The 11,457-nt window shown below is 32.0% G+C and overlaps 1 protein-coding gene, 1 long non-coding RNA gene and 1 pseudogene across 2 annotated transcripts; 2 read left to right on the top strand and 1 right to left on the bottom strand.

Moving 5' to 3' along the window:
• Positions 1 to 3,605: 3,605 nt before the first annotated feature.
• Positions 3,606 to 6,411, bottom strand: LOC149494888 (uncharacterized). Its single transcript, XR_016321795.1, has 2 exons — positions 5,806 to 6,411; positions 3,606 to 3,916 (listed from the first exon to the last, which is right to left on the bottom strand). It is a non-coding gene; the product is annotated as an uncharacterized LOC149494888 (long non-coding RNA).
• A 1,615-nt stretch (positions 6,412 to 8,026) lies between these two features.
• On the top strand, positions 8,027 to 9,280 carry LOC149494889 (G-type lectin S-receptor-like serine/threonine-protein kinase At4g27290 pseudogene; annotated as a pseudogene).
• Positions 9,281 to 9,500: 220 nt separating this feature from the next.
• Positions 9,501 to 10,953, top strand: LOC149494890 (G-type lectin S-receptor-like serine/threonine-protein kinase SD1-1). The gene is made up of 5 exons (XM_089724210.1): positions 9,501 to 9,645; positions 9,737 to 9,947; positions 10,042 to 10,279; positions 10,387 to 10,537; positions 10,616 to 10,953. The coding sequence occupies exons 1-5, from the start codon at positions 9,544 to 9,546 to the stop codon at positions 10,925 to 10,927; spliced, it is 1,014 nt and encodes a 337-aa protein (XP_089580336.1). The 5' UTR covers positions 9,501 to 9,543; the 3' UTR covers positions 10,928 to 10,953.
• Positions 10,954 to 11,457: the final 504 nt, after the last annotated feature.

Here is an 11,457-nt window from a genome sequence, read left to right on the forward strand (position 1 = left end):
TGATTGACATATTAATTTTCTATTTAAATCTAAATTATATTGGATAAAATAAGAAATTATATTAAATAGTATATAATATATATAAAAAATATGGTAATACTATTTAGTTACACATTTCTTATAACCAAATATAAAATTTAAACCAATTCAAAATCAATATAAGATTTAATATATAATCATTGACTTTCATAAAATCCGGTTTGTAGATGTGTAATTTTCTATTTGAGTGAAACTTTACTAATAAAAATTATGTCTAAAATGGCTAAGAGCACTTTTTTTGTACCTAATAAGCTAATGACATCCTAACCTAATAGACAAAACAAAGATTCTTTACATTTGGATTTGAATCTCACCCTCACCCCTCTTTAATTAGTAACCTCATTAAAAATGCAAAATTTCTTATAGAAATAATTGAGCATTGCTACAACCAAATATAAAAATCAACATATTGATTAAGGAGTATTAAATTTCTTATAAGGTAACAGATAAACATTGCAATCAAATATAGAAAAATGAACATGAAAACTCTTAAGAAAAAATAGTTATATCTATTAATTGTCCATATATTTACTATAAGCAACGTATTATGTCTCTATGTAAAAACCTATCCATTAAACAATGATACTCTTCTTTGTGAAAAATGCAAAGTAGCAAAAATCTAAGACTATTTATTTCCTCGTGATAAATAACTTATATGTATATCTATAATATATATAAAAGTGGAAATCAGTGGAGGAACATTATGATTGTCAAAAGTGCCCCTACTAAGTTTATGAAATGATAAAAATATTATTTTGGATTTTAATTTGATTGATTGTAAAAGATAAAGATAATTTAATTTTAATTGGCATATTAATTTTCTATTTTAATCTAGAGTCTATTGGATAATTTAAGAAATTATATTATATAAATATGATAATATTATTCGGTTTTATCTTTTTTATACCCCAGTATAAAGTTTAAAAAAATTCAAAATTCATATCAATCTAATATATAATCGCTGAGTTTCACAAAATTCAGCTTGTAATTGTGTAATTTTCTATTTGCCAAATTTTTACTAAAAGAATTAGGTCTAAAGGCCAAGGGCACTTTTTTGTACCCAATAAGCTAATGAAGTCCCTAACATAATAGCCGAAACAAAGATTATTTACGTTCGGATTTGCATCTCATCCTCGCCCCTCTTTAATTTGTAATCTCATTCTCACATAAGTAATTGAGAAATGTTGCAACCAAATATAAAAAATCAACAAATTAATTCAGAAGTATTAAATTTCTTACAAGGTAATAGATAAATGTTGCAATCAAATATAGAAAAATCATCCTGTACTTGATAACTCTGAATGAAAAAATGAGCTATATTTGTTAATTGTCCATGTATATACCATAAACAACATGTTATGTCTTTATGTAGCAACATATCCATCGAACAGTGACTATCTTTTTTTGGTAAGTGCAAAGTAATAGCAAATTTAAGATTCTAATTATTTCCTGACAATAAATAACTTATATATATCTATAATATCTATAATATATATAAAAGTGGAAATGGATGGAGAAACATTAAGATTGCCAAAAATATCCACACTAAGTTTATGAATTGACAAAGATATCATTAAGTATTTTAATTTGACTGGTTGAAAAGATAAAGGCAATTTAATTTTGATTGGCATATTAATTTTCTATTTAAATCTAAATTCTACTGGATAAAATAAGAAATTATATTATACTATATAAGGTATATATAAAATATGGTAATACTATTCAGTTCGACCTTTCTTATAACTCAATATAAAGTTTAAAAAAATTCAAAATCCATATAAAATTTGATGTATGATCATTGAATTTTCATAAATTTAGCCTTTAGATGTGTAATTTTCAATTTGTGTCAAATTTTACTAATACAAATTCTGTTTAAAATGGCCAAGTGCACCTTTTTTGTGCCCCTATAAGCCAATGAAGTCCTAATCTAATAGCCAAAATAAAGATCATTTCCGTCCGGATTTGAAACTCATTCTCACCCCTCTTTAATTTGTAATCTCATTAAATAATACTAGATTTCTCACAAAAGTAATTGAGAAATGTTGCAGCCAAAAATAGAAAATCAACATATTGCTTAAGGAGTATTAAATTTCTTACAAGGTAATAAATAAACGTCACAATCAAATATAGAAAAATCAAAACGTGCTTGACAAATCAGCAGGAAAAAAATCAGCAATATCAATTAATTGTCCATAGATTTACCACAAGCAACATGTTATGCCTTTATGTCACAAATTATCCATCAAATAGCAACACTTTTTTTTTTCCCGCAAAGTACAAAGCAATAGCAAATCTAAGACTCCCTTTATTTCGTGACAATAAATAATTTTTATATATTAATAATAACTATAATATATGTAAAAGTGAGAATGGGAGGGGAACATTAGGATTCTCAAAAATGTCCCTACTAAGTTTATGTATTAACAAAAATATCATTTAAAGATTTTAATTTAACTGGTTAAAAAAAAGGAAATTTAATTTTGATTGATATATTAATTTTATATTTAAATCTAAATTTTATTGGATAAAATAAGAAATTATATTTTATACTATATAAAGTATATAGAAAATAAGATAATACTATTCGTTTCTACATTTCTTATGACGCAATATAAAGTTTAAAAAAAAAAATTTAAAATATAAAATTTAATATATAATTATTGAATTTCATAAAATTCAGGCTTTACACGTATAGTTTTCTATTTGTATCAAAATTTACTAATAAAAATTATGTCTAAAATGCTAAAGAACACTTTTTTGTACGCTAACAAATCAATAAAGTCCTAGACTAACAGCCAAAATAAAGATCCTTTACATCCGGATTTGGACCTCACCCTTACCCCTCTTTAATTTGTTGCCTCATTAAAGAATACAAAATTTCTAGCAGAAGTAATTGTGATTTGTTGCTGCCAAATATAAAAAACCAACATATTAATTAAGGAGTATTAAATTTCTTACAAGATAACAAATAAACATTGGAATCAAATATAAAAGAATTAATTTGTATTTGACAACTCTAAATGAAAAAAACTCAGCTATAACAATTAATTGTCTATATATTTACTATAAACAATATGTTATGTCTTTATGTAAGAAACTATCCATTAAATAGTGACACTCTTCCGCCTGCAAAGTGCAAAGTAATAAGAAATCTAACATTCCATTTATTTGTCGATAATAAATAACTTTCATAGATATATAAGTGGGAATTGGTAGGTATATATATTATAAATATTATTATAATTTTGTCATGAAAATTTGATTGTTAAATTATAATAATATTTTTTATTATAAATATGTCTAAAATCCGTATAAAATTTAATATATGATCATTAATTTTCATCAAACTTAATATGTACTTGACAATTTAATTTAATATAGAAAATCAACCTATTCATCGAGGAGTATTAAATTTCTTATAATGTAATATATAAACTGTCACGACCCGATACCATGGGCCGGACCGGCACTAGGGCCCAGGTAAGGTTAAGGCTCCCGAGGCCCGTAGTAAGCCTGAAACACTAAAAATTTACTGTCTCAATATAACTTTAAACATTTAGCCCATATTGATATGAAAAATATACCTCAAAATTTTAATATACCTTGGCCCAAATTTATCATTTTCAGCATTACACAGTTCGAGCCCCATTTACTATACAACACATTTCTAATATGAGCTAACAGAATTACTTCATCTGTATTACTACACGACTAGATGTATGTAAATTCTACAGCTGCGGAGTCACTAATTGTTTGTTATACATAGCTTCTTATACATATAGTTACATAGCAAAATAATTATGGAACTAGGAAAACTTCTTAATAGCCCTGCGGCGAAGAAACATAGCTTAAACCGAATTAAAGAGAAGCTTACTTCCTGAAAAATTTAAACAAGACATGTGAGTTTTCTAAGGAGTAATAATTATTGCACAACACACGCAGTCACACAAATGTGTAAATATATCAATCCAGTCATCCGACTAGTTATATGCTCATACAGTCGGTCACACAAATGGCATATCACCAGCACTCACAATTAATATCACCTTCAAATAATCACATCACGTGGAAATTAGTCAGTGGCGTCACCGAAACCCCGATGAGCCGTCCTCCTACATGGCTCATCCACTCACATGTGCACCCGGGAGCCAATCCCCCATTCTGGCCGACCGGTTTAATCCTCACACAACCAGTCCTCTCATTATTTTAATTTTTTTTCCAGTCTCTCTTTTCTTTCTTTTCTTTTTCTTTTTTTTCTTTTTTTTTTTTTTATCAACAGGAGGCAACCCGGTCGTCTCCATCAAATCTAGATCATCAGGCGCTCACAACAGGAGGCCACCTGCGGGCTGCGATCAAATCTAGATTATCAGGTGCGCCCAATAAAGAAGCCAACCTATGATTTCAGTATAATCTCTCTCTCTCTCTTTTTTTTTTTTATACCAACAGGAGGCAACCCGGTCGTTTCCATCAAATCTAAATCTTCAAGCGCTCACAACAGGAGGCCACCCTGCGGGCTGCGATCAAATCTAGATTATCAGGTGCGCCCAATAAAGAAGCCAACCTGTAGTTTTCCATATCATACAGATTATAACGGCAGGTGCACACGGGGGCGCCGATCTCCCATTTTCCCGGCCGACGGTCCAATTTCATAATTCATCATAATCAGGATCCATGCTTTATTGACCGTCCTCACAAACCCATGGTGACCCACTTCATCCCAATTTCACACAAACAAAGCACAGTAATATTACAACACAATTAATCAAGTATTGCAATTAAATACAGACATGTTGATCAGTTAAACATCGAAATGCAATGCTCAATTAGACATTCATACTCAAATGCAAATAAATAAATAAATAATATCAACAATAAACGACAACGATAAAATAAATAATAATAATAAACAATAATGATGAAAATAAATAAGTAATCGAATAATTAAATGAATAATGATGATAATCATAAAATAATTAGAGCACTCTATTTATTATGTATTAAGTTATAGAATTAATCTAAATAAATTTGTTAATTATATTATTAATTAAAACTAGTCTAGGTTCTATCGAAATTTCGGAAGCACCTCCCCTAAAAATGGGACTATCAACCTGCTTAAATATCCCAATAACACTAAGTATTTTTCAATCAATACACACAACCCATCCATCGGGCAATTAAACAAATTCATTTTCCTTCCTCCATCCAAAATAATAACATCAATATTTAATCGTCAATGTCAAACTTTAACTTACTATATAACATTAAGTAAGTAAATAAATAAATAAGCAAATAAGTGAAAAATAGCTATTTGCTTAACCTCCACACGTTACTAGTTAAACTATCTAATATAGACCCTTAACAATCATATAAAACTTCAAGCTCAACCATTGCATACACAAGTATATAAATATATCCCATAAATCATCTATAGTTTATACATGTCTTTCTTTCTTCATACCAATACTAGGACCGAATTTCTAATCAAACTCACATATATATATACACTTAATAGTTCCAAATTAACTAATTAACAAATTATATTAACCTCCAAGCATGATTCAATGATACTATTAATTGTTCTAAAACTATTCACTTGACTAAGCATATTTATCCAAATTCCTAAATTAGCTTACATCAATATTATACCGATTGCTTCTTAACAAAATTATATTTGTTTGATTATTCATCCAAATTCAATTTAATTAACTAATAATTATTAAGTTTATAATTTATACCGAAGATAATGAAACTGGTCTTAGAACGTACCAATTGAGAATCGGGCGACGATTCCATGATCAGCGCGAAGAGAAGAGAATTCTGTCTCTCGGGCCTCGCCGGAGTGTCGCCGGCCGGTCACCGGACCTCAGGCCGCCGGCCGCCGTGCACGGGCCGGAAAACCGGTTGTGGCCAGATTTGAGCAGCGCTTATACCAAAATGCTCAAAATCTTATGGGGACTCCGATTCCGTGATCCACTTGAACTGGGTATGCCCCTTTCTGGCCGGAAATGACCCCCGACAGTTGCTTTGCCACTGCCATCCATGCTGTTTCCGTCGGTTGAGCCCTATCGCCGAAATCAATGGAAGAGGAAGACTCGCTCGGAAGTAAGGAGTCAATCGGTGGTCCTTTCGTGGAGTGTCTTTGCCGGCGTCGACGGGATTCGCCAAAATACTTGACGCGGCGGTGTCGGAATATTTTGGCTCGATTCCTTCCATTCACACTCTCAATCGCACAACCAGTAGCCATAATGGAGCTCCCCTCGTCGAGAAGATGGATTCAGACTGTTGTTGCGCCTGAATCCATGGCCGTTTGGCCGGAAAACGGGAAGGAAGAGGGTGGAGGGGGCTGTCGCGCGCTGAAGAAGAAGAAGAGAAAAAAAAAAAAAGGAGAAAGGCGGTTTCTAGCAAACTCTAGGCCATTCCGGTTCGATTCAAACCGGTTTGGTCCGATTTAGTGCTTTGGTCTCATTCGTTTGATTTTCAAGTTTTTCACTCAGTTTTCGGATTATTAGTGTGGTTTTCGGTCCGGTTCAATTTATTTTTAATTATTTTAATTAGGTTTCGTAACATTTCCTCCATTAACTAAATAAGAATAAAAATATAATTAGTAATCATATTTGATTTTTAGGAAGATTAATTTATATACTTACATAATAGATTAATTGCTGGAGTTTCATTTGATTCGTCAAAAATTTTAAGTGTTCTCGGATCGAAACTTCCGAATAATCTGTTTTTGGGCTTGGACCCAATTCGAAAATTTGGGCTCGAATTGAGACTGTATTACATTTACAGCCCACACGGTCAAAATTCCTGATTTTTAATTAAATAGAAATTCGGGGTGTTTCATAAACGTTCCAATCAAATGTAAAAAAAAATCAATTTGACTTGACAATTCTAAAGGAAAGAATCAGCTATATCAATTAATTATCCATATATGGGAAAATAATTTTTTAGTCCTTCAAATTTGTCATAATTGTCTAAGTAGTCCCTCACATTTTATATAATATTTAAGTCATCCTTCACATTTGTTTCCGTCTAATTAAAAGGTCCCTACATCCAGTTTAAATTGTTTTAGCCGTTAAAATGAGGTAAAAAGACAAAAACACCCTTATGCTGATGTGGACAACTTCTTAATAAAGTTAGTCTCCTCCCCACATGAAGACTTCTCTCCCACAGACGCTCTCAATTTCTAGAAACTACAATGTACCATTCATCTCAGATTCTTTGTGTTTTCATTATTTCAAAGTGATTGCAAAATGAAAATGACCTCTTCGGTTGGCCAATTCGCAGATGGGGGCTGTACTAGTTGGGTGTCCAATTGGCAGGTTCGATTCTGAATTGAACCAAACCAAAAAAAAAAATACTGAAAAGATTTAATTTAATTGATTTGGTTTAATTTTAGCTATTTCTGATAGATGTTAGGCTTATTTTCTGCATTCAATTGTTGAGTTTTAACCAAATTTTACTCACTGCTAACCCTAAATGACTGATCTTAAGTATATTGCAATTTAACCCGGTGGATTCAATATAATATACTTTCTTCATCTATTTTTATTTCTTGTTCAATGTTTTTTATAATGGTTAAAGAAACAATTAAATCTCGTAAATTATAACAAAATACTCTTTAATTTAATTAAATTACTCCTTATGTCACCTCGTTATTCCGATTTTAATTTTCACTCCATTAATTTGTTACTAAAATAGTTACTGTGTTTAGTAGATATAAGAATAAAATGAGAAAAAAAATTAATTAAATTATCCTCTGTATCAAACCAATAAAAAAACGGTCGTTCCATATATCCGTATAAGCAAGTCTTATCCTAATGTTTTTTTTTTTTTTTTAGAAGAGTCTTATCCTAATGTTTAGATGTCGCAAATAGTAATATATGTACAAAGCTGTTCAACCACATTACTATTTTAGCATGAAAAACTACTCTCCATGTAAAAGAGAAAAAACAAACAAGAAAAAAAAAAAAAATCAACTACTACCATGAAAATGCTTTTGGCAAGCTACTTCTTCTTCTTGCTCTTTTTACGACAATCTTCTTCTTCATCCCAAGGCACCATTAATCCCGGTCAATCCATCAAAGACGGTGAGACTCTAGTTTCAGCTGGTGGAAAGTTCGAGCTGGGATTTTTCGCACCAGAAAATTCAAAAAAGCGTTATTTAGGAATATGGTACAAAGATCCATCAGCTTATGCAGTAATTTGGGTAGCAAACAGAGAAACCCCACTTACTGATCGCTCAGGAGTTTTGCTTATCTCTAACCAAAGCCTTCTAATCATCTTAAATAGCAAAAATAACACAGTTTGGTCATCTAACAAAACAAGCAATGTCCAAAATCCAGTTGTGCAGCTTTTGGACTCGGGAAATTTAGTTGTCCAAGACAGGAATGGTACTAATTTGCTGTGGCAGAGTTTTGATTCTCCATGTGATACATTACTTCCTGGAATGAAAATAGGAAGGAATTTTTTAACTGGTCAAGAGACGTTCCTAACATCTTGGAAGAGTGAAGATAATCCTGGCCACGGCCAATTTTCATTCTGGATAGATCCTGCTGGATTTCCTCAGCTTGTTGTGAGAAATGGAACTTCTAAGCATTACAGACTTGGTTCGTGGAATGGCGTTGGATTTACAGGAACTCCCCAGTTGCCATCAAATTCAAATATCCTCACATATGAATTTGAATTGAATAAAAATGGAGTCTATTATAGTTATCAGGTTGAAGGTGCTCTTTTGTCCAGGTTATTAATGAATCGATCGGGCTTCTTGGAGCGTTTTGTAAGAATAACTCTTCCTTGGACAAATATATATTCTGCACCATTAGATGAATGTGATAAGTACTCAGTTTGTGGTGCTAATATGAAATGTAATATTATTGATAATTCTCATACATGTGATTGCTTAGAGGGCTTTATATTGGAATCTTCCAAAAATAGGAGCAATCACTGTGTTCGAAAAACTCCATTGGATTGCAAAAAGGGTTACGTTTTTCATAAGTATATAGGATTGAAGTTACCAGATACATCTGATTCTTGGTATGATATGAATATGACACTTGCAGAATGTAAAGAAATGTGTTCAAAAAACTGTTCTTGCACTGCATATGCAAATTCAAACATCATTGGAGATGGCAGTGGCTGCGTGCTATGGTTTGGTGAACTGATTGATATGAGATATTACACTCAAGGTGGTCAAGATATCTATATAAAAATGTCCTCTTCAAAACGATCAGGTACATAAAAAACTCTTTTTTTTCCTCTAATTCTTTCAACTTGGCTCCGGGGAGGATTCAAACTCGAAACTCACAGCACTGAATACAGTAAAATCGAGTCTGGGCTCATTGGTCCAAATCTTTCTTTCTACCAAAAAATTTATCTGTTTCAAGAAAAGGAATTAGCTAGTTAGGTTATTGCCATATTATCTCATGAATATACCCACTGAGAATACTTGATTTGCCAATATGTGATTATGAAGGTTATGAAGATGGAGAGGTAAAGGAAGACATGGAATTGCCAATATTTGATTTGCCTACAATAGCTAAAGCCACAGATAATTTTTCCAGTATCAACAAACTGGGGCAAGGTGGTTTTGGACCTGTCTACAAGGTAAAGTAACGATTTGAATATTATATATGGTACGTAACATATTATCTCTGCAACTACAAAGATCTTCAGTTTCTGTAACAATGGTTTTCAGGGTACATTGACTAATGGGCAAGAAATAGCAGTGAAAAGGCTTTCAAAGAGTTCTGGACAAGGGTTAACAGAGTTCAAAAATGAAGTTACTTTGATTGCAAAACTTCAGCACAGAAATCTTGTTAAACTTCTTGGCTGTTGCATTGAGAAAGATGAAAAAATGTTGATATATGAATTCATGCCGAACAAGAGCTTAGATTTTTTCATTTTCGGTTTGAACTTCTCTCTTGTCTATAATTACTATTTCACAACTGGTTTTATGTTAATCTAGTTAAACATTCTACTAATAGATGACAAATATATCAGATCAAATGAGAAGCAATTTTCTAGATTGGAAAAAGCGCTTTCACATTATTGGAGGAATTGCCAGAGGGCTTCTTTATCTTCATCAAGACTCTAGACTAAGGATTATACACAGAGATCTCAAAGCAAGCAATGTGTTATTGGATAAGGACATGAATCCCAAAATTTCTGACTTTGGTTTGGCTACAATATTTGGGGGAGACCAAACAGAGGCTAATACAAATAGAGTGGCAGGAACATAGTAAGTACACATCTGCACTTATTATTCATTTTCAGTTCTCCCCTGTTGGGAATTTCAAATTTAAGATAGCAAAAAATATAGTTCCATTACTATGTTTCATTTTGCAGTGGTTATATGTCGCCGGAGTACGCAGTGGACGGGCTTTTCTCCATGAAATCAGACGTCTTCAGCTTTGGCGTATTAGTACTGGAGATAGTAAGTGGAAAGAAAAACAGAGGGTTCTTCCACCAAGAACACAACCACAATCTACTTGGACATGTAAGAACTTTTGCTGGCACAGTCACTCAATTACTAATTGGAATAACTTTTTAATCTTTATTGTTCTTGATTTTACAGGCATGGAAACTGTGGATAGAAGAGAGGTCAATGGAATTAGTTGATAGAAAGCTAGAATCTTTAGCCATGTCTGAAGTGTTAAGATGCATTCAAGTGGGTCTTTTATGTGTTCAACAGCGTCCAGAAGACAGACCAAGCATGGCATCTGTAGTTGTAATGTTAAGCAGTGAGAGTTTATTGCCGAAACCGAAGCAGCCAGGCTTTTTCACAGAAAGGAATAAGCCTGAAGCAGAGTCTTCATCCACCAACCATGGAACATCCTCAGTAAATGAGATGAGTACAACTCCAGCTGCTGCCAAGGTAGAATATTAAAGAATATACAGTCTATCGGTTGAACTGTCTCAACATAATTTGCATACTAGAAAATTAAGGATTTAAGATTAAAAAAAAGGTCAGTCTTATAAGTTAAGAACTTGAGGAAGGTATGGCATATTGGTGGAATAAAGCTTTATTGCAAAATTTTTATAATTATTTTGCATAGTCTCAAAATGAGAACCTCCTCTATAACAGTTTTTTACTAAATTAATAATAATTTGACTATATATATTATTAATCTAAAAAATTAAAAAAGCTTTTTTATCAGCAATGAGAATATTAAAAATTTATTAAAGGTAGTAATAGGACAAAACTTACCAAAACGGAGTAACTACTCCCAAGCCAACTTGCTTGCCCTATACACCCGAATCCAAACTCGAAATTGACAAGAAAACCCAAAACAAATGGAGCAGAAGAACCACATTAAAAACATCTCCCAAGACAAGAGAAGAGTACTAAAAATGCTAGAACTGCTGATAGTACAAAGAGAGAAAATCCAAAAAAAAAAAAAAAAAAAAACAATGAAG

The sequence above is a fragment of the Jatropha curcas genome, chromosome 7 (genome assembly GCF_041381405.1).
Source record: "Jatropha curcas cultivar XTBG-Jc1 chromosome 7, XTBG_Jcur_1.0, whole genome shotgun sequence".
NCBI classification, from domain to species: domain Eukaryota; kingdom Viridiplantae; phylum Streptophyta; class Magnoliopsida; order Malpighiales; family Euphorbiaceae; genus Jatropha; species Jatropha curcas.

What these genes read in the sequence shown, in the direction of transcription:
- LOC149494890 (XM_089724210.1), top strand. Translation starts at nt 9,544, where the DNA reads ATGGAATTGCCAATATTTGATTTGCCTACAATAGCTAAAGCCACAGAT. An exon ending in GTTTTGGACCTGTCTACAAG is followed by an intron (nt 9,646 to 9,736) that starts GTAAAGTAACGA and finishes AATGGTTTTCAG; the next exon opens with GGTACATTGACTAATGGGCA. An exon ending in CTTAGATTTTTTCATTTTCG is followed by an intron (nt 9,948 to 10,041) that starts GTTTGAACTTCT and finishes CAAATATATCAG; the next exon opens with ATCAAATGAGAAGCAATTTT.